Consider the following 27815-nt stretch of genomic DNA (forward strand, 5'->3'; position numbering starts at 1 on the left):
ACAATGAACTGTCAAACCAATTTTGGAATTGATGATATTGAATGAAAAATTATTTAAATTTGTAAAAATTGTTGAAAAATCCGAATTATAAAAACTTCCGAATGACGTCGTATATGAAAACATTTAAAAATCTACTTATATTTGAAAGAACATATCAATGCTCCCAAGCATTGATGCATTTACCTGTATTTTTCTGCTATGGCTCAGACTATCTATCAAACAGTGTCCAAGACAATTTGCAAATGGCGTGCTATGTATGTCTATTATTATAAATAGGGCTCACTGTGATCGAAAAAGTATATGTATACCATGGTAGAAGAATACAGCTGCTGGGACAATAAACTGTCAAATCGATTTTGAAATTGAAATTTTTAAATGAAAATTTTTTCATATTTCTAAAAATTGCAGAAAATGCATATCATAACAACCTCTGATTGGTGTCGTATAAGAAAAAAAATATATACTTATTTTTGAAAATACATTTTAAAAATTTTGACATATCAATGTTTCCAAGCGTTGTTCTACCACGCACTTCACAACTTATAAAAAGTAAATAATAAATCTATTTCAAATGTCAATTTCGTGGAGTATACGTTTGATAATAACCACTGGATGTACGTGAAGTATACGCTATGGTAGAAGAATACAGTTAGTTGCATCGACACAGCTGCTGGGACAATGAACTGTCAAACCAATTTTGAAATTGAAAATTTTAAATAAAAAATATTAAAAATTGTAAATGCGGTTAAAAAATGCATATCATAACAACTTTCGATTGGTGTTGTATAAGAAAACTCATAAAAATCTACCTATTTTTTAAAAAAAAATCTAGTCATATCCCAAGCGTTTATGCATCTACCTGTATTCTTCTACCATGACGTATACGCTATAGAATTGACATTTGAAAACGAGTGGATTTAGTAGTCTAAACTTACTCTAAGCATACATTAAATAAGTTTTAAAGTACGTTTACATACAAACTCTCTCCCCGTAATATCCTTGATAATTGACCAATCACAATAAATCTGACAAAATAAAACATATCTTAAATTTATTATGATTGGTTAAATGGGTAGAGATTTTGTATGTAAACGTAATTTTGTTTTGCTCATTTCATTAATGTCTGTATATACCCATATATAGCTCTTAATTTGTAATGGAATTCCATGATTGCTTCGTTTATAAATCCTCTTTTCTTCCCCCACCCCAATAAATAAAACAAATGTTCCCCGAATATTTTGTTTAAACTATTTCAACATTTTTTTTATTATTTCAAATATGTGTTTTTGTTATTATTTTCTTTCCTGCTTTCATTTTTCAATTACATTTATTTATAAGTATTGTTTTTTTTAATTTACGTTTCTTTTTATAATTATTATTGTTGTTAATATTTCACTAGAGTTTATTACAAAAAAAAAAAAAAGAAACAAACAAAAACATTAAATATCATTAACAAATATTATTGCAAACAATTAGTTTTGTTTTGTACCTAGAAACGTTACTGGGAAAAATATACAAAGGAACAAAATATTGATTTCCTTACGATATGTACTCTTACTAAAGAAAATATATATCATTGTATAGCATCAAACATATATAAGTTGGGAATCTTCTGGAAGATGACCCATATTTAATTGGAAAGTTTTGTTAAGTAGGGTTTGTAAAGAACTTTAGTTTTCTAGTTGATTTCTGAAAATCTAATATAAATTTTAAATATAAACATTTTAAATCAATACTGAGATTTCTAATTAAAAAAACAATGTAGGCAAGTTTCTTCAACATGTTGGTATTTGTTTAAGATATTAGAGTTATGGATTCGAAAAATATCACAAATTATAAACATGATTTTTTTAAGATATTTGAATGATTTCGAAAAATAAAAATCCAACTGTTATAGGACTTAAATGTGAGACTAATAGCGCGTTTTGATAACTAAACCCACTCGATTTCGAATGCAAATCTTATTCATAAATATCAACTTTTTGCCATGGTAGAAGAATACAGGTAGTCACATCGACACAGCTGCTGGGACAATGAACTGTCAAACTAATTTTGAAATTGAAAATATTGAATGAAAAATTATTGAAGTTTGTAAAAATTGTTGAAAGATACATATTATATAAACCTCCGAATTGCGTCGTATAAGACAACATATAAAAATCTACTTATTTTTGACAAAACATTTTGAAAATTTTGACATATCAATGTTCCCAAGCGTTGATGCATCTACCTATATTCTTCTACCATGGGATTTACCATGGAAAAATAAATCTTCTCATGATTTGTTTTAAATTTTTTGTTTTAAATTTTAAATTTGTTTTAAATCCGCTACGGAATCTATATAACAATGAAATGCAACACTGTTCATATTTTTTGACGGCACACTTCAAAGTCGCACTTGTTTCGGCAATGGCGTTGTAGTTGCTTAATCTTTGTTCATATTTAATATTATAAATGTTCTATTAGTTATTGTTTGGATCTTTCAGAGACTATGTGTGTTCCCACAAATTTAGTTAAATCATTTTTCATTCAGAAATTTGAATTACGAACATCTTTTCACATTTCATTGTACCTGCACCTGTATTATTTTGGCATGATTCAAATTCCAATGGTAGGAATACATAAAACGCTTTTCTGACTGGCTTAAGCCATCGGCTGACTTATTTGTAAAAAAAACAAAGGAGCGTAGAGTTACACTCGAACTAAGTCAACCTAAAACTCGTAACATAAGCAGCTTGAAGTCTAGCAATCTGTTCGAAAAATTCAACCAACAACAAAAGCTAACATTTTTAACTGCTTTCAGACAATAAAAGTACGTTTATATATATGAGGGTTAACCCACTGGATTTGGATTTAAATTGTCATATCCATTACTTTTACTTCAAATAAATCCTTTCAAAGTAGGTTAACCCTACAAAAAGTTCTAACGTAAACATGGCATAAGTGTTTTACATATGTATGTCATATGTTATGTATGTCACTTTGAATATCTATGCGTATTTCCGTGTGTATGTCAAAATTGTAATTTTACATATGACCCATAATTCTTGCTATCACACACTTTCATATGTTTTTTATCCTTTGCCTATGTTGTCATTATATTGTATTTTTTTAAAAAAAATATATAATACATTATGTATGACTTTTTAGTACAAATTTAACTTAACATAATTTAGAACAACAAAAAAAAAAAAACACTTTTGATTAGATTATATTTTTCTGATGAAAATAGGGCTCGCTATGATCGAAAAATGACACATATACTTTGCTCACGTATTTCACCTTTGAAATGTCGTCCATGTTTCATTGTCTGATAGCAGATTTAATAACGTCACTGTTCAAATAAACGATTCACTGAAATGATGCTGAACTAATTCCGTTAAAATCGTAACTTTTGTGGGTGAAACAGATCAATGCTTATAGCGCGTTTATACTATTACAGAGTAACCCATTGAATTTATTAGATCCAGTGGGTTTATCTTGTGTGTCTAGATACACTCCGTCAGTGTATAAATTGTCAGAAGATTTTTAGTTGCGAATACAAACAAAAGAGGAAAAAAATGATAAATATCGCGAAATATTTTGTGAAAATAAAAAAAAAAAACATGGAGCAAATTGATACTTTTAAGCAAGTATTTACTTATTTCCATGGTAGAAGAATACGGGTAGTTGCATCTACACAGCTGCTGGGACAATTTTTGAATTGAAAATTTTGAATGAAAAATTATTAAATTTTTTAAAAATTTTTAAAAAAACGCATATCGTAACAACCTCCGATTGGCGTTGAATAAACATTTAAAAATTTTGGACGTGTCAATGTTTCCAAGCTTCAATGTATAATCAAAGAACTGATGAAACATTTGTTTAAAATTATAGGTTAAATAAAGAAACAAAATGATCTTCAATACCTACATTTTTAAGAATTCTTTTTCTAGTGCCAAAAATTTATATAAAGAAGACAAGAAATGCTTTAGGAATATGATATTCCCAGATGCACGCGCTCCTTTTTCAAAGAAAGTTTTCCCATGACTTGTGCATGCTATAATATTTCATGCCAACCTCTTATTTTTATGGCCCATGGTAGAAGAATACAGGTAGACGCATCAACGGTACAATGAACTGTCAATCCAATATTGGAATTGAAAATTTTGAATGAAATATTATTCAAATTTATAAAAATTGATGAAAAATGCATATCACAACAACCTCCAATTGACATCGTATAAGAAAACTTATACAAATCTACTTGTATTTGACAGAACGTTTTATAATTTTTGACATATCAATGTTCCCAAGCGTTGATGCATCTACCTGTATTCTTCTACCATTTTGACAAACATGACAGAAATATTTCTTCTCCTTGTGCGTTTCTTCTTAAGTTACTACTTTTCGTATGAAAATCGACAAATAAATAAATTGTTTTATTAAAAAAAGTAAATTATTTTCTCTCACTATTTTCTTTCTACATTTTTTTTTCAAATTGGTACTTCATTTTGTTCTATTCTTCGTTGTAAACAAACGTTTTGCGAAAACAGTTTATATTTTTGTAGTGCTTTTTAAGTCAAAAGAGTAGTTGCATATCATTAGTAAAAAGAAAAGATCGTGAAAGTTAAAACCTTAAACGACGTAGTGTACGTTTAGACTACCAAATCCACTCGATTTCAAAAATCAGTCCCATAGTGTATACGCCACGCAAATTGTATTAATAAATCCTGCGGATATTTGATGTATACCATGGTAGAAGAATACAGGTAGTCGCATCGACACAGCTGCTGAAACAATGAACTGTCAAACCGATTTTGATATTGAAAATCGTGAATAAAAAATTATTGAAATTTGTAAAAATTTTTGAAAAAATACATATCATTACAACTTCCGATTTACATCGTATTAGAAAACATTTAAAAATCTACTTATTTTTGATGCTTTTTTAAGTCAAAAACATAGTTGCATATCATTAGTATGTGGATTACGTTCCGTATTTAAAATAAATCTGTTCTGAAAATACACCACTGTGTCAGCTGCAAGTGGCAACAGTATTGTATTTTCACGCCGAAGTTACGATGTAAGCTTTGATCTGCTTTAAGCTAAGAATACATAAAACTCTTTTCTGACTTCAGTCATCGGTTGGCTTCTTCGCAGAGGAACAAATGAGTTTTAGATTGACTTAGTTCGATTTTGGTCATACGCTCTTTGTTCTTTTCCGATGAAACCAGTCTATGACTTATGTCAGTCAAAAGAGCGTTTTATGTATTCTCACCTTTGCCTTTAGTTCGTTAATCAAAGGACTAGTGAGGGAAACACGCTTTTATTGAAAAAAATTGATTCCTATAGCTTTCGAAATATCATCCAAATATCATTGAAATATATGTCATTATATATTTTCTTAAAACAGAACTTGAAATAACGTCACTAACTATCGAAAACTAAAATTAAATTTATTAATTTGTTTCTTTTCATTACAGATTGGTTTTCGTTTGTTCTATAATTCAATAACTATTGAAATTGTTAGATTTATTTTTTCTAGATTTTTTATTGACTAATTGAAGAATTTGTTTTTTGTTTATTTTTATTATCCTTTTATTTGTATTGTTATGGGGGGAAGGAGACAACCAAAAATGTTGTTTGTTTTCCAAAACTTGTATAGAATACTTTATTTTGTTTTTAGGTTTTTGTTTTCTCTTTAAGTTTTTTTTTTCAATGCAGGGGTTAATGCGTATGTATGTATGCATTTAATGAGCCGTTTTAGGTTATGTTTCATTGTTAGATTGAGGTTATGTTTTGCGATTTTTTCTTATGCTTTGTTTTGGTGGTGGTTTACATTTTCACTTTGCTTTGTCATGTAATTTATTGATTCGGTTTGCATTAGATTTTTGTTTTGTTTTGTTTTTCTTTTTTTTTGTTTTTAATTGTCATTCTGTTTATTAATCTTATAGTATTTGTTTTCAAGAAGTTTCTTTTTATTTATTATTGTTTTCGGGATTTAGAAATGAAACTCTTGGAAGAGGATTATTTACTTTTTTCACTATTTTTCTCTTTTTTTTCAAATTGTTCAAAAGAAAACAACAACAAAATTACCGAATTTATGTTTTGTTTTTTTATTTTTTGTTTCTATTTGATTCGTTTGCAGTTCATTTCCTTTAGTCATAATTGTTATTTATTTTGTTTAATATTTTTTTTTGTTAATTACCTTTATTATTTGTTTGTTTTTTTATTTTCTTAATAAAAAATATGCAATTCGAATATGTTTTTTAAACCTTATTGTAAATTCAATATTAAATTCTTTACAAGTCTACACGTTGTATATAAGTTTCCTTAAAACTAAGGGTAGATGGCAATTGCCAGCGTTAAGGTGAGAATACATAAAACGCCCTTTAACTTGTCTAAGTCATCGGATGATTTCTTCGCAGAGTAAAAGTAGTTTCAGGTTGACTTAGTTCGGTTTTGACATGGTAGAAGAATATAGGTAGACGCATCGACACAGCTGCTGGGATAATGAACTGTCAAACTAATTTTGGAATCGAATATGTTGAATGAAAATTTATTTAAATTTGGAAAAACGCCAATTATAATAACCTCCGAATGACGTCGCATCAGAAAACGTACTGATATTTGAAAGAACATTCAAAATTTTTTGACATATCAATATTTCCAAGCGCTGATGCATCTACCTGAATTCTTTTACCTTTGGTTTTGACCTTACGCTCCTTTATTCTTTTCCGAAGAACCCAGCCGATGATTAAAGCCAGTCCAAAAAGCGTTCAAGGTATTCTCACCTTTAGGTAATGTCTACATTTAAGATTTTGATCACGCAAATTAATTAATTAATTCACCTGCGTCAAAAGGATCGTGAAAGTTCATTTGAGACGGTAAAGAACTTCAACGTAGAATTAGCCTTAAACGCCCTAGTACATGTTTAGACTATTAAATCCCCTCAATTTCAAATGTCAAACCCATAGCGTATAGCGTCACGTAAGTCGCATTCATAAATCCTGTGTATATTTGATGTATACCCTATGGAATTGACACTTGAGAACGAGTGGATTTCGCACATTTAAACACATAATAAAACCAGTGGAAATTCACTGAATTTAAGTGTCGATTTGACATTTGACGTTTACGTAATGGAGTTGACAGTTAAAACCCATTTGATTTAGTAAGTCTAGACCATGATAGAAAAGTACAGTAGCATCGACACAGCTGCTGGGACAATTGTCAAATCAATTTTGGAATTGAAAATTTTGAATGAAAAAATATTCAATTTTATAAAAATTGTAAAAAAATGCATATCTTAATAACCTCTGATAGGCGTCGTAAAAGAAAACATATGAAAATCGACCTATTTTTAAAAAAAATCATAAAAAATTGACACATCCACGCTTGGGAATATTGACATGTCAAAAATTTTTAAAAGTTTTTTCCAAATATAAGTAAATTTTTGTATGTTTTATTGTACGATATCAATCGGCGGTTTAGATTATAATATGTATTTCCCAACATTTTTTAAAAACTTGAATAATTTTTCATTCAAAAATTTCAATTCCGAAATTGGTTTGACAGTTCATTGTGCCAGCAGCTGTGTCGATGCGACTATGGCAATGATGGCATTTAGTGCCTACTTTTTTTGACATGGCAATGATGTTGTGTCAAAACCGAGTAGCTATGACACTCTTTTTGACCAGATACCCTAAATTATTATTTTAGTTTTTATTTTTTGCGTGTTTTTTTTAGATTTTTTAATTTAATAAATTATTGTAGTCAATTTGCTGTTGAGAAAAATATGATTAAAATAAAAAGTTTAAAATGACGATTAGAAATTTTCTTACAGATCCAAAAGTACCTTGACATATCAAACTCTGCCCGGGTTAACCCTTATAATTTTGAGTAGACCTATGGTAGAAGAATACAGGTAAATGCATCAACGCTTGGGAGCATTGATATGTCAAAAAAAATTAAATGTTTCTTCAAATATGAGTACATTTTTATATGTTTTCTTATACTACATCATTCGGAGGCTATTATAATTCGCCTTTTTCAACAATTTTTACAAATGTAAATAATTTTTCATTCAACATTTTCAATTCCAAAATTGGTTTGACAGTTCATTGTCCCAGCAGCTGTGTCGACGCGTCTACCTAAATTCTTCTCTTCTTCTTCTCAACAACCTCCGAATGATGACTTACTTATAAAAATCTACATATTTTTTAATAAACATTTTAAAATGTTTGACATATCAATGTTCGCAAGCGTTAATGCATCTCCCTGCATTCTTCTACCATGGTGGTTCAACGGACATTGGCAAAGACCTAAAATGGTAAAGACTAGGCCTAAAATGGTAAAGATTAGACAAAATGCATTCTGAGTAGATGGTTTGTGTTTATACTATCTAGAATAACAGCTCATGACAGGAACATGTTAATATAAAAACCACATTTATAGAAAAAATGACAAATAAAAGATTGAAAAATCCAAAAATAGGATTTCAAAATTCTATTCCATAGACTTTCCCAATTAATTACATATTTCGTAAGCGGTTTAAACCGCTTAACATTGCTAACTATGTTGTTACGATATCACATGGTAGAAGAATATAGGTAGATGCATCGACGCAGCTGCTGGGACAATGAACTGTCAAACAAATTTTGGAATTGAAAATGTTGAATGAAAAATTATTTAAATTTGTAAAAAGTGTTGAAAAATGCATGTCTTTACAACCCACGATTTGTGTCGTATAAGGAAACATACAAAAATCTACTTATATTTGACATATCAATGCTCCCAAGCGTTGATGCATCTACCTGTATTTTTCTACCATGCGATATCATAACAACAGAGGTATTTTCACAGGGTTGCCATATTTTGACTCTGCCTCGTCCTATCTTTACACTTCTATGTCTTTGACATTAACCAGATTAGGGCTACGTAGGTCGACTTTCGACTGATTAACTTTTGGCGTTAAAAACGAAAACAACTTTTGCCAGTTGTCATAATCGTAAAATCCACTCATTGCAATCGATTTTTGATTTAGAGATTTTTAGATTTAGATTTTTATCGACTTTTTATTCGATCCAAATAATATGCAATTATTCTCTTGGTTTTAGTTCTAGTATTTATTTCTTAATAATGAACATCAAAATGTCGACATTGACCAAAAATGCACATCAAAAATTTTTAACAACCGTTATTTTGTGTTTAAATTGTCGTTAACTAGTTGGAAAATCGTACTATAGACATACCAGTGCTAGTTGAATGCCGTCCTTTAAGTTCACCCGTGGTGGAAGAATACAGGTAATCGCATCGACACAGCTGATGGGACAATGAACTGTCAAACCAATTTCGAAATTGGAATTTTTGATTGAAATAATATTCAAATTTGTAAATTTAAAAAAAAAAACGCATATTAATAACCTTCGATTGACGTCGTATAAGAAAACATATAAAAATTTACTTATATATGAAAAACATTTGAAATTTTTTGACATATCAATGTTCTCCAGTGTTGATGCATCTACCTGTATTCTTCTACCATGAGTTAACCCCAATGCATTGTCTGAATTTTCATTCACACGTATTTCAATTTGTAAGAATATTTCATCGTCATTTCTTAAATTAAAAAAAACAACAATTTTTAAAAATAATATAAGATGACAACGAACTGATGAACAATTTGTCATTATATATCAATCTAATATGTATTTACAAACTTACAAACAAACAACAAAATTACACATATGTATATGTCTTCTAGAAGATCTCTTCTCTGATGTTAAATACAAAAAAATATATATTCATGTATGCACTCATCAAGTCTAATTCTTTTTTTTTAATTCAAAAACTTCTAAAAGTTGGTATAAAAAATATTACAACTTTTATGGGCTTTTATTGTTTTTTTCTATCATTTTTTTTAAATAATTTATTTCGTATATTTCTTTTTAATGGTTAGTTTTAAACTAGGTAACAAAAATTATATTCACTTATTTGTTTTTAATCTTAGCTACATTTCAGAAATCTTATTTTTCATATTTTGTTTAACACTAACTTTAGTTTTCAAAGAAGTAGGGGGCGGGATCTACAAACAAAAGTACGTACAAATAGATAGAAATATTCATTTTACAATAAACTGTTACCGGCATAAAAAGGGCGGAAATGGTAAAGAGAAGTCATTATGAAAATAATTTTTACAATCACCAAAGTATTAAACGACGAAAGCTTAGAAAAAATTAAATCAAAATTGCAAGTTTTATATTGAAAACTACTCAATTGTTGTCTGACAAAAAATTGAAGTTTTAGACATGTTTAGATTGGTCACAAAACTGCTTATTTTAACTCAGCTGATCAGATTTGAATTGTTTCCCAGAAAGTATTCACAAACTCTCAGTAAGTCGTCAAATTTTCCTCTGTATTGGGATTTCCTAACACATTTTTTGAGTTACCGACAATAACTTCCGATTAAATTATATTTTTACGACGAAAAATAGGGATCTCGTGATCGATAAAGAACATATGTACCATGGTAGAAGAATACAGGTAGTCGCATCGACACATCTGCTGGGACAATGAACTGTCAAATCAAATAAATTGAAATTTTGAAAGATTTTTTTTTTTGAGAACGGTAGGAGCGAACAATTCCTTCTGCAAAAAATAGCAATTAGAGAGAAAGAAATGTTGACAGTGATTTTAATTCCGTAGTGATTTTAATTCCGTATTTATACCCTACAACACTATCAGCCAGTTCCACGATATCGAAAGAACACGTTCGCACAACTTTTACACGACAAACAGCTGATTTCCGTTCCACTAAAATCCATCAGAACGAAAATTTGCACGAAAATCAAAGCGAACGAAAACGTAAGCGTTTCAGTGTAATTTTGCGTTCCACTATCTTTTTTCTTTCGTACGCATGCGAACACAAATGTCAAAATCAGTCACTTGTGTGTTTGCTATCGTATAATAACAATTAAGGAAAATGGTTTTAACATAAACATTGCTTGATTGAAAATGGAAACAAAAATGTAAGTAAAAATAATAAATGCAATTTAATATGTGAACAACAAATATATATTTTTTTATTTTCTCAATTCCAGCACGAAAAAATCATCAACTACACAGCTGCGGGCACTAGTATATGGAGGAGAATCCTGGGTTCGCCAGAGGAGTGCCAATTTTTGGAAGCAGCAGAAGAAGTTTTAAATCGGGGCGGATTTGGGTAGTTCTGCAACCGGGCACCCACTTCTCTTCCATCATATCCAAAAGAGCCCGAAAACTTCCTTCGACACACGAAAATTGGCCACAAACCTTGAAAAAATTATTATTATTATTTTTTATTATTTCAAAAATGTAAAAATACAATCATACTTACTGGTTGTTAGGTACTTCAAATAAATTCGAAGCATCTCTTAAATGCCTCCGTGGCACATTTTGAACCTCCTCCACATCATCCATAAAAAATAGGGCTACGGAAATATTCTTTTTTTATTTTCTAAGAGCACAAATAGTTTGAACACAATCACTAGAATTTTTATTTTGTTTGTTTATTTACAATTTGTTTGTTTACAACTGAAATGTCAGTTGAGACAGAGCCACTGCTGCTTTTTCGCGTTTAAATTAGACATTTGGCGCTTTTTTGCCTTATTTCGCGATTAATTTTTCCAAAAAAAATATTTAGCAACACTGAATCACGTAAGGCTATGCGAAAGAAAGAACAAAAGTTAGTGGAACGCATTCTTATACGAAAGTGAGTGAGTAGCCTTCGTTCGCACAAATTTTCTTTCGAGATCGTGGAACAGGCTGTATGTGTTGGGGGTATTATAAGTTTGATTGGGCCAAAAATTATGTAACACCTCGAAATATTGGTTTCCCATATAGGAAAGTATATATGGATCTTCCTAGCTCGCCGAGCTGAGTCGATCTAGCTATGTATGTCCGTCCGTCCGTCTGTCCATGTTAATTTGTAATCACTCTACAGGTCGCAATTATGGCCCGATCCTTACGAAATTTTGCACGAAGGTGGGGTTAGGGTCAGAATAGACGCCTATTGCTTTTGGAGATGATCGCCAAATGTTTAGGGGTTGAAATGGACCCAATACTGAAAAAATGTCGGATTTTGCAGTAGCTATACAAGTCGAAATTATAGACCAATCGAGGCGGAATTTCGCATGTAGCTGGAGTTTAAGGCGAGGAAGAAGCCTACCAATTTGGGTGGTCATCGGATAATATTTATCGGGTAAAATAGACCATATCTTTTGTGTTGAAAAAATTCAAAATTTTTCATTAAACTGCGAATATTTTAAATCCCGGCGAAATCACAAAGCCATGTCAAGGTTACTTCTGATCTTTACATTGATGTTAACATCCATCAAATCGGATATATAGCAAAATATGTGCGATATATATGTCTATCAAAGAAGATATGCTTGAAAGATATCTTATATGTCGAGAACGGCTGAACTGATTTCGACAGTTTTCAGTAATTCAAAATGGCCTCTTGGCAGGAAAGAAAAAACGTCTAAAAAATTGCATAAAAATATCTCTCTCTAATTATGAAAATATTGATTTTCTAACATTTTCTCATATTTTTTCAATTTTGTCATATTTTTGGCATATTTTCATTTTGAATTAAACATTTATTAATATTTCTACAGCTAACAAAACTAAGTAGTTAGGATATCAGGATATCATATACAGATCGCATTTATGGCCCGATCCTTATGAAATTTTGCATGGGGATAAGATGAGGGTCAGAATAGAATCCTACTCTTTTTGGAGATAATCGCCATATATTAAGGGGTTGAAATGGACAAAAAAACTGCATAATTGTCAGCAAGTCGTAATTATCGCCCGATCCTCACGCGAATTTGAATGGATGTTACCGGACATTGCAAAAGCCAAATAGTTTTGGATGACCATCCAAAAATATTCAATGTGTGAAATAGTTTGCCAACTTTTGTAGACAAAATACGAAAATATCCATTCCAGTGAATTTTTGGAGAATTAACAAATACAGGAAAGACGCACTTCTGACTATTTCATTAAGGCTGATTTCGTTGAAGAATATAGTCAAATGTCTGTATCTCATATAGATGGGTTTTAGTCAAAAACCAATAATAAATGTTAACCTTTTGCCACTTCTGAGAGATTATAGGTCTTTGGGAAATATTGGTTCCAGATCTAGAAAGACCATTCACGTGCAAAATCTGCCAATAAATTGGGAATGAGCCAATTAGTTTATGTTGCTATTATTCGAAAATTAGAGAACGAAACCTGATGGTTTTCATTTATTATTTGTCACAATATCTTGTGGAATTCTTTCGAGTATCTCGTCTACATAAACTGTAACATTTATTATAGTGTTGTAGGGTATTCAACGGTCGGCCCCGCTCGACTGTAGCCTTTGCTTACTTGTTTGCTTCTTCAAATAACGAACAACGCATTTTTCGGTTTAAAACCACTTTTGTTTTTGCAAATGAAATAGTATTTTTATGGAAACTGATAACTTTAAAACACTTTTAAGTAATAAAAATGTTTTTTTTTTTTTGCATTTTTTATCTTTTATTTAAAATAAATAGAAAATTTTAATGGTTTCTCAATTGACGAAGCCAATTGTTAACAAAGTGTTGCCACATCAATGTTCAAAGATTTTATGGAGAGAGCATCTCTTAAATTCCTTCGGCGTATTCTTCCGTATTGCGTTCATTACCTTGCGCCTCTATTACAGAAATCATCGAAACTCCCGACATTGCTTAAAAATTATCAAAATGAACTTTCTTTTTTCGCACAAATCATGTGTTTTGTTTTGATTTCTCATTCATTCGTCCTGTTACCATATCGAATATGTAATGTTACCATATTTACACTTAACTCGAAGTTCACCAAAACATACGAAATTTGAAGAAGCTAAAACAAAACCGAAAGATTTTGAATTACGGAATTCAACACATTGCGATACGATTTTGCGACACGCCTTTTAATTTACACTTAGTGACTTAATTATTCTCATTATAAATGCATGAAATTAAACTGAATTCATACGACATTATACAAAATTTAATATGGCAACGCTGCAGTCAGCTGTTGACTATTGTTTACGTTTGTGAATATCAGGTAGGTAATTTCATTTCAATCGCATTGCGTATCCCTAATCGAAACGGTTGCCGACTCACAATCGGGAAAACACCGTAATAGAAAACTACAAAATGGTGAAAGGAACTCCGTTTTAAAATAGGAAAAAGTATTTTAAAATTCAGAAAAATTAAATAAACACGTGCCATTTGAAGAAATGCAGATGCTGAAATGCGCATTAACTCTGTCCAAGGTTATTACCATGGTAGAAGAATACAGGTAGACACATCGACACAGTTGAACTGTCAAACTAATTTTGAAATTGAAAATTTTAAATGAAAAATTGTTCAAATTGTTGAAAACGTTTGACGCTTTATAAGAAAATTTATAAAAATCAACTTATGTTTGAAAAAAGTAACATTATTAAACTTTTGACATATCAATGTTCCTAAGCATTGTTGCACTTACCTGTATTCTTCTACCATGGTTATTATTCTCTCACCAAGAAGTTTATGGACAATTTCAGCAGGAAGAGTTAACAAACAGACCTAAAATAGCAATGTCAAATCCCAGGACAAGACATAAAATACTCATAATTGTCAGGTTACTTTTACGACAGCATTTGTCGATCACCTTCTTTCTGAGAGTGTAAGCCAGCTTTGCTCTCTTTTTCAAGAATACTGTCCCTGAGAAACTATCAAGCAATCAGCTGATTGTCAAAATAAAACAATTTGTCCGCCATTAAAAGAAATAGAAAAGCAGACACAACGAATGTCATTTAAAACAAAACAAATGTGTAGAGTCGACTGGTTAAATAAATAACAGCCTGTTTCACGATATCGAAAGAACACGTTCGCACACCTTATACACGACAAACAGCTGATTTCTGTCCCACTAAAATCTATCAGAACGAAAAATCATTCGATCAAATCAAAGCGAACGAAAACGTAAGCACATGGTAGAAGAATATAGGTAAACGCATCGACACAGCTGCAGGAACAATGAACTGTCAAACCAATCATGGAATGGATAATGTTAAATGTAAACTTATTTGAATTTGTAAAACTTGTTGAAAACCGCGTATTAAAATGAACTCTGATTGACGTCGTGCAAGAAAACATATAAAAATCTACTTATATTTGAAAAGATATTGAAAATTTTTCACATATCAATGTTCCCAAGCGTTGATGTTTCTACCTGTATTCTTCTACCATGCGTAAGCATTTTAGTGTAATTTTGCATTCCACTATATTTTTTCTTTCTCACGCATGCGAATACAAATGTCAAAATAAGTCACTTGTGTGTTTGCTGTCATCTGATTATAATTCAGGAGAATTGTTTCAACATAAATATGGCTATGACTGAAAATGTAAACAAAAAGAAGAGTAAAAATAATAAATAAAATTATAATATGTCGACAACAAATAAAATTTTTATTTCTTTAATTCCAGCATGAAAAAATCATCTACTACACAGCTGTGGGCACTAGTTAATTATATGGAGGAGAATCCTGAGTTCGCCAGAGGGGTGCCTATATATACATAGACAAACCCTTGAAGAAGACCACTGGAAAAAAAATATGTTTTACGTTACATACCATGGGTCCTTCTTTTTGCACAATTGCAGGTTGGAAAAAGGTAACAGTACGTTTACATATAAAAGGGTTAACCCACTGGATTTGGATTTAAATTGTCATATCCATTACTTATACTTCAAATAAATCCTTTTAAAGTAGGTTAACCCTACAAAAAGTTCTAACGTAAACATGGCATAAGTCAGAAAACTCGACTTGCGATATATTTTTCTGACCGGCATTATTATTTACAGACTTGGGTTGATCTAAAGTCCCGCACAAAAAAGAAAATGGCGGAAAATAAAAAAGGGATGCAAGAAAGAGGTGACGGTTTATGCCGAGTTGAGTGTCTGACGGAGCTAGAAACAACAAACTAATTCGAAGCATTTCTTAAATGAAGCTCCTCGACGTCATCTATAAAATACAGCTCAACAGAAATATTCATTTTTTAAAACACAAGTAAATTGAACACAATCACTGGGAAACTCGGAATATTATTTTCTTTGTTTATTTACAATTTCTTTGTTTACAACAGAACTGTCACTTCAGAGAGAGTCAGCTGATGTATGGTTGTATTTTTACGGCTTTTTGGCGTTTAAATCTGTCATTTTGGCGCTTTTTTCGTTTAGTTTCGCGATTAATTTTTCAAAATTATATTTAGCAACACTGGGTCACGTAATGCTATGCGAAAGAACGAACGAATGTTAGTGGAACGCATTCTGATACGAAATTGAGTGACTAGTTTTCGTTCGCACTACTTTTCTTTCGATATCGTGGAACAGGCTGTAAGTATCCAGAATTCTTGAAGCAAGTTTTGTATATATTTGGAACGAATGACGTCGAATACTTAAAATTTTAAAAAAATAACATTTCCACATTCCACCCTATTATACTACTATTCTGAAACTTCATTCATATTAGATGCTTGATCAGTTTTATCTCTTGTCTTTTAAAAAATAATTTCTATTTTTCGTTTTTGTTTTGAATATTTTTTAAGCCTTTTTTGGGTTTTTGAAATTGTTTCTTTTTTGTATCTTATAGAGGATAATACTTTCAAATAGGGGGATATTCTCAGACCAGGGGGTGGGGTAGGTTTACTTAGCATTTACATATAAATATTTACTCAGTATGAGCGTATGTTTGTGTATGTGTATATATATAGTTCATGTTTAAAGCGCTTCTGTTGATGAACTGCAGGGTCCTATATAAGCAGCAGCATTAGCCATATCTGTTGAGGCAGCAGCAGCAGCAGTAGGAGCGGGCCCGGCACTGATAGCTTTACCAGTTGCCGTTATATTATGTGTTGTTGTACTTGTTTGTTTGGGACTTGCACCCGTTGACTGGGAGCCGGTAGCAGCATTTTTTATAGCACTTATGGTTGCCGATGCCACCGATTCGGGACATGCGGTTTTTGTGGTTGTTTGTTGTGGTTCCATTGTGGGGGGATACTGAGAAAGAAAGGGGAATGTTAACGTCTTTTTTAGGAAAATATTTTAAAGGTGAGATAACATAAAAAACTTTTTTGACTAGCTTAAGGGTGAGAGGACATAAAAGGTTTTTTTTGACTGATGGGTGGTTTCTTCGGAAAAAAGAAGCGTAGGGCCAAAGTCGAACTTAGGCTACCTCATTCGTTCCTCTACGAATAGGTCAGCCGATGACTTAAGTCGAGAATACATAAAAGGGTTTTTTGACTGGCTTAAGACATCGGCTGGCCTCTTCGTAGGGAAACCAAGGAGTTTTAGGTTGCCTTAGTTCGATTTTGGCCTTACGCTCCTTTGTTATTTTCCGAAGAAGCCAGCCAATGACTTAAGCCAATTAAAAAAAACTTTTTATGTATTCTCACTTTAATTCATCGGCTGGCATCTTCCATTTTAGGTTGTCTTAGTTCGATTTTGCCCCTACGCCCCTTTGTCATTTTCCGAAGAAGCCAGCCAATGACTTAAGCCAGTCAAAAAATGCTTTTTATGTATTCTCACCTTAAGTCATCGGTTAGCCTCTTCCGTTTTAGGTTGACTCAGTTCGATTTTGGCCTTACGCTCCTTTGTTATTTTCCGAAGAAGCCAGCCAATGACTTAAGCCAGTCAAAAAAAGCCTTTTATTTATTCTCACCTTAAGTCATCGGCTGGCCTCTTCCGTTTTAGGTTGGCTTATTTCGATTTTGGCCCTACGTTCCTTTGTTATTTTCCGAAGAAGCCAGACAATGACTTAAGCCAGTCAAAAAAAGCCTTTTATGTATTCTCACCTTAAGTCATCGGCTGGCCTCTTCCGTTTTAGGTTGCCTTAGTTCGATTTTGACCCTACGCTCCTTTTTTCCGCAGAAGCCAGCCGATGACTTAAGTGAGGGTACATAATCATGGCTAGGCATATTAATGTCGAATTATAAAGGCAGAACGACGGCAGAATTCGAGTGCTGCTCTGACCTCCCTTCACGATAAACTTCAAGCTGTTTATGTACTCTCACCTTTAGGCCAGCGCAAAAAGCGTTTAGTATATTCTCACCTTAAGAAGTGTTTTTTTTTTCCTTTAGAACTCACCTCTGAATTTTCATCCACAGCCGGCAACAGTTCATCCGTCGAGTTGGGCGTCATGGGACTGGGGGTGGCCATTGTAATGCGATTCAGGGCCACACCATGCTGTTGCATTGTCATGGCCGTATCGCCAATTATGATTTGGGGTTTATATTGGCCCAATTGTTGTTGTTGTTGCTGCTGTTGCAATCGGGCCAAACGTAATTTCATCTCATGACGTATTTCCTTCTGTTGTTGTTCCTTTTCGAAACGCATCATGCTATAACTGCGAACGGACGAACTTGTACTATGGACAGACGCTAGACTTGGTCTTCGAGAACCTGTTTTGGTGGTTATGGTCACATTTGCAGAGAGAGAAAGAGAGAGAGGACAAAAGAAAAACAATGGAAAAATTAAAATTTTCGATACATTTCAGGGGTCTTAAGGTTCGGGGGAGTTTTTTCACTACTTTATAAAAAAGCGTTTAGTTTTTTTTTACAAATATTTAAGCAATAATTGAAATAAAATTTTGCAAAAATATTATTGTTTTGGGAAAAAAATATTTATTCTTTGTTGTTTTTTTGGGTTGGGTGGGAACTTGTAAATATTTGGTGGGAGGTATTGGTTTTGAGTTGTGGTTGGTTGTTTTGTTGGGGTAGACGGAAATTTCGGAAGTTTGTTTTTGGACTTTCGAAAGCAGCAATCAAGCTAAGATTAAGACAAAAAATATAGAAATAAACAAGGCTTTGACAAATGTTATATTACAAGGTCCGAGACAAAAGTGTAACAGGGGGGAAGAAATGGGGGGAAAAGCTATTTTTCAAATTCATATTCCATCTTTAGGCCAATTTCCAAATTCGAAATCAAAAAAAAAATTTTTTTTTTGAACAAGCATTTCATAATTTTTTTTTTTTGGAAATTTTTTATATCATTCTGGGATGCATTAGCTTAAAAAAATGCCGAAAGAAGCCAACAAAAGCTTAGAATAAAATTTAGATATTTTTTATTTTTTTGGAAGATAAAAAAAAGAAATTTTGAAAAATAAATTGTTTAAGAAAGTGTTGTTATAAATGTGGGGGGGAAAAGTTACAGAATAAACAAGTTTTACAATAATTGGTGTATAGGTATGTGTGTATGTAACTTTAATGAGAAAAATTTTAAATATTTTTATTTGTTATTATTTAAAAAAATTGGGATTTCAAAAAACTTTTTTAAATACATGCTTTTAACAAACGTAAGCTGGGCTAATGGTCCAGAAACCAATGGAGCTGTCGGATTGTAATATAATCTATTATTATTAGATTTTTGGTTACGGTGTCAAGGGGTACGTGGATATTTTTCAAGAACCCTTAATCGAATTTAAAACAAATGGAGAAGTTAAACCAGCCTAAGGAAATGGAGGGCATGAGCAGTAAAATATAACTTGACATTGAAAAACAAATCCATGATGCCTATCGCTTTATATGTCTTCACTTTTGCAATCTGACGAACTTCTTCCCAGATAGTATAATACCCAAGAAAGACAGAAACCTTAAATTAATTCGTACATTATCTTCATTGTTTATACACGAAAAGAAACTGAATTTAAGCTGCATTAAACAAATATCATATGGCAACTCTGCCGAAAATCGATCAGCTGTTAAACAAACACAACAAACAACGCAACAAGAAAGGTAATCCATTGGGTCTACACAAATTGATATTAAGTGAAATAAACTAAAGGTGGGAATACATAAAGCGCTTATTTGGCTGGCTTCTTCTGTAGAGGAACAAAGGAGTTTTGGGTTGACCTAGTTCGATTTTGGCATTGGGGTTCCTTTGTTCATAACCGAAGACACCAGACGATGACTTAAGCCAGTCAAGAAAGCGCTTTATGTATTCCCTCCTTAAAAACTAGACTTTCGGCTCCTAAGTCTGTCATCGAATAAAGGCAACAGGAAGAAAAACCAAAAACCGCCACCAGTGAGCCACTGTGCTAATCATAAAGGTGGCGCAAAAATAAACTTCCGATGTTTTTTTGGCCGTAATTTAAAAAAAGAGCTAGAGCTTACGATCTCGTCACTTGGATAAAAATTATTTTTTGTCATAGAAGTTATTTTTAAAATAACTTCTGGGGAGAATATCCCAGACAAAAAAACAAGGGAACTGATGAGGATTGGTGGCTCTTTCCGAAACCTAGGTATTCCCGGACTATACTTAGGTGTTAGCCTGACCATTTTGCAATAACAAAAAATAGAAAAATTATTTTTTTTGGTTCTTCTTTTGGATTATTTTTATTTGGTCTTTTACTTTTTTTTTAAATCAAATCGAGAATAGGATGTCAATGAAAATGGTCGCCAAAATAGTTTTGTTGTCATTAGTGCCCTTTTTATGGCATTTTCTTGTCTTGTCCTCTTACCTTCCCTGGCAAGAGATGCCAACCTGTTTGATGGTCTAAGGACCTCGCTAATCTTATGAAAGTAAGTAGACGCTTATAAAATAGGGTCGCCAATATCAAACTGAGTACGGACTGAGAGACTTATAAATCTGTTTTCAACAGGTACAACAGTGAGATCAAGAAGGACAAAAGATTATCATGGTTGAGCTTTACTGAGTCTATAGAATGTGTCAATGAAACTTCCAAAGCTTCCTTAAAGTTCTTTAAAAGGACCTCAAATCCTGTGGATGTATAAAACGAAAAGATGTATGCTGGACTGACTCTGGTCTAGAGATTCTCAATCTTTTAGCCAGTACTCACTTTCCGAACTGCGCAGATGCGAGAAATGATCGATTGACAGAGCGACATAATCAGTAATGTGAGGCAGGGGAGGCGTTATTCCCGCCATGTTAAAGCATACATCGACGGATACCACACTGGAAGTGATTTTTTAGGCTTGTCTGCGTCTTTCTCACATTCCATCACTGTGGAGGTAAGTTACAGTAATTTATATTCCCAAGGCAGGGAAGCCAAGTCATGCACTTACAAAGGACTACATGCCTCTCAGTCTTTCTTTCAGTCCCCTTTCTATTTAAAACTCTGAAGATTCTTAAAGATATTGAGATCAGATCTCTACTATCCTTGACTTCGCTAAGCACTGCTCAACATGCCAACATGGAAGAACCTGACTGGCTCGTGCTTCAATTTGGCAACCTTTCTTGACATAGAAGGGGCCTTCAACTATGTCACACTTGAGGCAATTAGTGGTTGCCTTTACCACCACACCTAATTGAATGGATTGATGTTATGCTCAGTAGCAGAATCATCAACTCAAGCATCGGGGAGTGCTCTGTCAGGAAATCGGTTACTTAGGCACCCCACAAGGAGGGATTTAATCGCCACTGCTCTGGCTTCTGGTGATAAACGATATACTAAAAGTCCTGGAGCAAGACGGAACAAAAGTAGTGGCTTATGCTGACGATTCAGTTCTGCTGATTGCGGGTAAATTCCTGCAACTGTTTCAGATCTCATGCACGGAGTTCTTGTTAAACTTTCTAAACGGGCCCGATGCAACGGGCTAGGCGTGAACCGATCTAAAACTGAGCTCGTACTTTTTACAAGGAAGCGGAAAATCTCAACACGCTGATCAAAACGTAGATATACTCTTATAAATTTCTTCTCTCCATCTCCTAACTTCTTCCTTCTTCTCAATTTTCTTACTTCTCCTTCTTTCCTTTTTAAAAATTGTTCCTTCAAATAGGATAAACACAATGGACCAGCAGGTCACCGATTGGAGTGGTTGTCAAAACAACGACGCATCGTTTAACCCAACATAACCATGGCATTTTCCATCACTTTTGCCAAAACAGCCGGGAGGATGATAGGTCCTCACATTCTTGACGGATATTGCCTTTAAGAGCTGAAAAAGTATGAGGCTTGTTGACGCAAACCCGAAACTTCAAAAAGCTCCACAAAAAGAAGTCTGGAGCAGTCAAATCAGTCGATCTTGCTGACCAGAGCAAATGAGTCAAAACGAGAGATTAGGCGCCCGGGAAATGCACTCTTCAGTATTTGGCACGTGAAGTGAGTGCCGTTATACAGTCTTGTTGGAACCACATGTTTTCTAATCCCAACTCATCAAGTTGCGGCCAAAAGAAGTCGTTGATCAATGCCTCATAGTAACCGTAACCGTTTGGCCCGCGACGTCTTCGAAGAAAAAAAGTCAGATGACCCCTCCAGTTAAAACAGCACACTATACAGTGAATTTGAGAGCGTGTAATGGGCCTCGTCACTCATGATCATTTTTGAGGAAAAATCGTCATCTTCTTCTGGGTGGTGATTAAGGATTGCATAAGCGTATGTTACACGAGATTGACGGTCAGCAGCTAACAGCTGATGCACCCTCTGGACTTTATACGGAAGCATCTTCAAATCGTGTACCAAAATTCGCGGTATAGACGATCGATCGACGGCACTTCAATGTCACAAAATATGCCATTCCATGTTGCCAAGCTGCTCATTAATATGTCATGCACCTCGCTAACTTAAGGTGATAATACATAAAACACTTTGTTGCCAGGCTTAAGTCGTCGACTGGCTTCTTCATAGAGGAACAAAACAGTTTTAAGTAGACATAGTTCGATTTTGGCCCTACTCTCCTTTGTTCTTTTCCCAAGAAGCCATCCAATGACTTAAGCCAGCCAAAAGAGTTTCATGTATACTCACCTTTATGGTCAACACCATCACCCATTTTGGCATTCATTATTAACTAAAGCTGCTATCGAACGATATGTTTTTTCATATGTATTGTCAAAATTGTCCATGTGTAGAAGCTGCACACATCGTGCGCATTAAGTGACAGTACATATGTATATTGTCTGATAGCAGCTTAAGGCATTATCAGACGGAATTGGTTTTACATATGTGCTGTCAATGGCTATGCCAAAAAAAAAGAACGAATGTTAGTGGATCGCATTCTGATCCGAAAGTGAGTGAATAGCTTTCGTTCGCACAAATTTTCTGTCGATATCGTGGAACAGGTTGAAAATGTAGCAGGTTGAAAATGTAGTGTTCGAAGACCGTGGAGAGTCGTTTCGACGCCGTTCACAGCAACTCGGACTGACGTACGGAACGACTCATGGTAAAAGAATACAGGTAGTTGCAATGACACAGCTGCAGGGACAGTGAACTGTCAAAACAATTTTGAATGAAAAAATTTTCAAATTTGTAAAAATTTTTGAAAAATGCATATCATAACAACCTCCGATTGGCGTCGTATAGGAAAACATATACAAAACTACTTATTTTTTAAGAAACATTTAAGATATTTTGACATATCAAAGTTTTTAAGCGTTTATGCATCTACCTGTGTTCTTTTACCATGGATTTTGTGAAAACCCCTAAATTTGACGCATACGTCAAATAATATCCAATACGATTTTCGTGACCGAAACCGAGTGGATTTTCTAGAGTAAACGTGATGTGAGGTCAGTTATCTCTCTGACGTTTGATTTCAACAAAATGACGTTACTTCCCACAAATCAGTAAATATATTGAGAGAACACTTCGATCAGCTGACAATTTCATGACTTGGGTCAGTCAAATTCTACTAAGGTTATGTGCCAACCTACCGTTACATTCCTTCCTGTTGTGATGTGGGATACAATAATACAAGCCCCTGATGAGAAAATTTTTCGTAAATAAATTTAGTATTTTTTGTCTACATTAGCCCAGCTTTCATTTGTGTTTGCAGTTTTGCATGTTTTCGAGCAGGATGAAAAGGAAGTATTTTTATTATAATTTTTGATTTTAATATCCTTTGTTATAATAGACATTTTTTAAAAATTATTAATAAAAACAAACATAACATTCTCTTTGAAAATATTTCGTACTCTCTTTTTTTGTTAGAGGAAAAAAAACTGAACCAAAAGATAACATAAATATGGAAATCAAAACCAAATAGGAAAACACAATCAACAAAAATGTTTCAATAAAAAAAAAAATCTTGGACTCAGCCACCGCCATATTGCTTTTTATGCTCACTATCGTTTATCTTGACATCTTGTTATTACAGAATTGAATATCTCTTTTACCTTTTCTTTTCTTTTTTTGTCAATATTCTCTTTAGCTCACTCTCATTGTTTTTTCTGAATCTGAAATAAAAGTTTTCTGTTGTTTCTCTTTAGAATTTTTGTTTGATTGGTGTTTTAGTTTCATTTAAACTTCAAACTAACTCTCTGTAAAAAAATACTAGCAGTAGTTGTTGGTGTATTATTCTTCTCTCTCCTTTATATTGAGAGAGAGAGAGAGAAAAAGGGTTGGAGAAAAAGTGTTGTTGAACAAAAAAAAAAAAAAAGGTTTTTGGTAGTAAAATAGTTTGTAAAAATAGTTTTGGAAATTAAAAATAGACTTATAATCACATTAACAGTTATACACATAAATTGTATTTAATTTTAATTGTATAGTTTAGACAAATAGAAGACATTGAATTTTTATTGAAATTAAAAAAAAATATATAGCCAGCAAAATTAATAATATACACTCAGTATTTATTTCTAGAAAAATTAAAAGAAAAACTATTTCTTGTTGTTTTTTTTTTCTTCTAAGTTTATATCACAGTTGGTGTTTTATGGCACATTTAAGGCAATGTTGGTTTTTGGTTCGTATGGTTGATGTGTGGTTTTATGTGCTTCTGTATGTTCGATTTGTTTAAAATAACCTCAATTTTTTAGGATTATCCTATGTCGCGTAAAAGAAAAATCTTACGTATGTCGGTCTAAAAATTAATCGCACTGTATGCTAAGAATTCTTTTTTTCGGAAAGCGATTCATCATAGCACATTTTAATTAATTTCACCTAAGCGTATTTGGCGCCATACGCTTTTAAAATATGAGAGAGATAATGAGATGAAAAAACTGCAACCAACTTCAGACTGTTGTCATTTCCAATCCATTCGCCCGACAGCTGTTAAAATTATTTCAGTGACAGCTCATTATAATTGGACAAAATACTTTGAGGCGCTGGGAAAATCTGGCAATAAATTATAAATATTCTAAAATTACATAACAAAGGTTATGACCCACGCGCACAAATACCGATACGCTCAGTAGATGTGCAAGATCACTTGAATGAAATGTCAAACAGCCCTTCTCCATTCAATATTAAAATAGATACGAATAATTGTGTGGCTGCGATTAGGTTAAGTTAGATTAGTTTCAGTAGTACTTAAGGAATGTATTACAAGCGCTCGTGTTTCTTTTCTCATTTAAACATTGATCCTCAGAGCAGGATCCAGGATAGAGAATTGATATAACACCCTAACGAAGCGATCGTGTTTCTCTTCTCGTTTGCATTTGGTCCTTCGAGCCGGATACCAAGAATTGAAATTACACCATAACGAAGCGTAGGCCGACGTCAAGGAAGTGAACGGAAGAAACCAGCAGAAATGGTTCGAAAAGTAAAAAAGCAACTTGATCGAAACCCGCATCGCAGTGGCCGAAAATGGTTCGTAAGCTGAACATATCGCAATATTCCATTAGGCAAATATTGAAAAATGAGCTCGGGATAAAGCCATTCAAATTCCATTGAAGAAGTGCAAGAACTTACACCGCAACAAAAAGAAAATAGACTCAAAAGAGCTAAAGAGTTGCTTCGCTTGGCCAAAAGTGGTGAACTGCCGAATTTGGTTTTCTCCGATGAGAAAACATTCGTTGTCCAGCAGTTTATAAAAAAAACAAAGAGGTTAGCTGAAAATGTTCACCTTCCGTTGGCCACCAGAACTCGAACACCGGTCATGGTGATGGTGTGGGCCGCCATAACCGCTGATGTTCGCTCTCTGCTCGTATTAATCGGCCGTGGCATCAGAATAAATGCCGAATATTGTCGCGAAAATAATCTGAAGGGTGTATTAAAGACTTGGGCACGCAAACATTTTGGCTGCAGAACTTAGATTTTCCAACAAGGCTCAGCACGCTCCACCCAAGAATTGTTGCAAAATGGGGTTCCTCGCTTCATTTTCAGCGCACAATGGCCATCAAAATCTCCGGATACCAATCCGTTGGACTATTGTGTCTGGAGTATTTTTAGAAAGCAAGGTTGGCACTAAAAAATGCCAAAGTGTCAATCAAGCAAGCACTTCGCCGGGAATGGGCCAAAATATCGAAGAGCAATATTCGGGCAGCGTGTGACGGTTTCATTGGTCGTTTGAAGGCCATAATTCGTTCCACAGGTGATCAATTCGAACAAATCTAAACCTATTCTAAAATTTGATGCTACTTCCGACATTTTTTGCTTTCATTTAATAAAATTAAAAAAAATTTAAAAATTATGGCGTTTGACTTTGTTGCAGTTTTTTATCTCACCCTGTATAAACAACAGCTGACAAATTGCGATCATATGGGTCGTATTACTAAAGGAATATACCGCATGTGTTGTCAGAGCGATTCGAACTCCCATGGTAGAGGAATACAGGTAGACCCATCGAAACAGCTGCTGGGACAATGAACTGTCAAACCAATTTTGGAATTGAAATTTTTGAATCAAAAATTATTAAAAATTGTAAAAAACGTACATAACAACAACCTCCGAAAGGCGTCGTATAGGAAAACATTTACAAATCAACCTATTTTTGAAGAAACATTAACAAATGTTTGACTATCAATGTTTCCAAGTGTTGATGCATCTACCCGCATTCTTCTGCCATGCAAACTCCTTAGACAATATCGGTTCAAACCTGTCAAGGAATGCAGTCGCAATGAAATGGTCTGAGGTTGATGCTAATTTAAATAAACGCGGTTTTCGAAAGTATAAAACCCTTAGCCTCAAAATCTACGTTACACGTAAATACCTAATTTTGTCATCACTGTGTTGATAACGAATTTCCCCCGAACCTCTAGGAAAATTTCTCCCACAATTTAACAAGATAAAAGATCTGAAATGGCAATTCCATGATTTACGTGAGGTTGATAAGGGGACATACAAATTTTGAATTGTGCTTCCGATCGGACACGGACATCAAACATATAAATCGCGCTGACATTGAACGAAAACTTACTTATCTTTGTCAAAAGAGATTTTTATTCGAATTCATATTAAAAACAAAATTAAAGTAATTCTTAATTGAAAATCATAAAAAATACGCATTTGAACACCATTTTCCATTCTCAAAATTTGCTCTCCATTATTGTATGTATTTTTGGCGAAATCATCAAAGAAAAGGAATAGGCGTTCCCATGAAGATCTCCTATTGAAAGAACTTTATTTGTGAGAAAAATGCTACAGTAACATCATTGAACCTTTTATTCAACATACAAAATATAAAACCGTTCCATTTCATTGTATCCTTTTCTCTTGTTGTCTTTATATAAACAAGTTAAAAAAATAAACAAGTTAAAAACAGGTTAGGGCCGACCTTTAATACCGCCCTAACCATAAACGATGTCAGCTAGCAATTGGGTGTAACTACTATCATGGTTCTCTCAGTCGCTTCCCGGGAAACCTAAGCTTTTGGGCTGCGGTGAAAGCAAGAACTTAAAGGAACTGAGGGAAAGCTGAAACTTAAAGAATTGGCGGAAGGGCACCACCAGGAAGGAACATGAAATTTTTCAAAAGAAATTCCGTCGAAAAGTACCGTTTCAATGAAAACCGTTATAGGGGCTGTACAAAATACTTTGTACATACTCTTGAGTGCGGGTGAGACGCTGGGAAAATTTAACAACTAGAAATAAATATTTGAAAATATTCAGTCTCCTAGCTGCGATAA

The 27815-nt window shown here is 33.3% G+C and overlaps 1 protein-coding gene and 2 long non-coding RNA genes across 8 annotated transcripts in view; 1 reads left to right on the forward strand and 2 right to left on the reverse strand.

Moving 5' to 3' along the window:
- Positions 1 to 447: 447 nt before the first annotated feature.
- LOC131805700 (uncharacterized) lies at positions 448 to 11401 on the forward strand. The gene is made up of 2 exons (XR_009343781.1): positions 448 to 11012; positions 11085 to 11401. It is a non-coding gene; the product is annotated as an uncharacterized LOC131805700 (long non-coding RNA).
- LOC131805699 (uncharacterized) lies at positions 11115 to 11866 on the reverse strand. Its single transcript, XR_009343780.1, has 3 exons — positions 11540 to 11866; positions 11360 to 11479; positions 11115 to 11295 (listed from the first exon to the last, which is right to left on the reverse strand). It is a non-coding gene; the product is annotated as an uncharacterized LOC131805699 (long non-coding RNA).
- A 4250-nt stretch (positions 11867 to 16116) lies between these two features.
- LOC101890770 (uncharacterized) overlaps positions 16117 to 27815 on the reverse strand; it is a 135181-nt gene continuing 123482 nt past the window's right edge. For 5 of the 6 annotated variants that reach the window (XM_059129142.1, XM_059129141.1, XM_059129145.1 and 2 more), the window contains 2 exons: positions 18166 to 18479; positions 16117 to 17079 (listed from right to left, as the gene is read on the reverse strand). In XM_059129142.1, coding sequence (XP_058985125.1) covers positions 16801 to 17079; positions 18166 to 18479 — 593 coding nt within the window. In that variant the 3' untranslated portion in view covers positions 16117 to 16800. Of the gene's footprint in view, positions 17080 to 18165; positions 18480 to 27815 lie in introns of those variants that run through there. The other variant, XM_059129144.1, reaches the window with a different exon arrangement.

Source organism: Musca domestica, unplaced genomic scaffold, assembly GCF_030504385.1.
Source record: "Musca domestica strain aabys unplaced genomic scaffold, Musca_domestica.polishedcontigs.V.1.1 6, whole genome shotgun sequence".
Taxonomy (NCBI): domain Eukaryota; kingdom Metazoa; phylum Arthropoda; class Insecta; order Diptera; family Muscidae; genus Musca; species Musca domestica.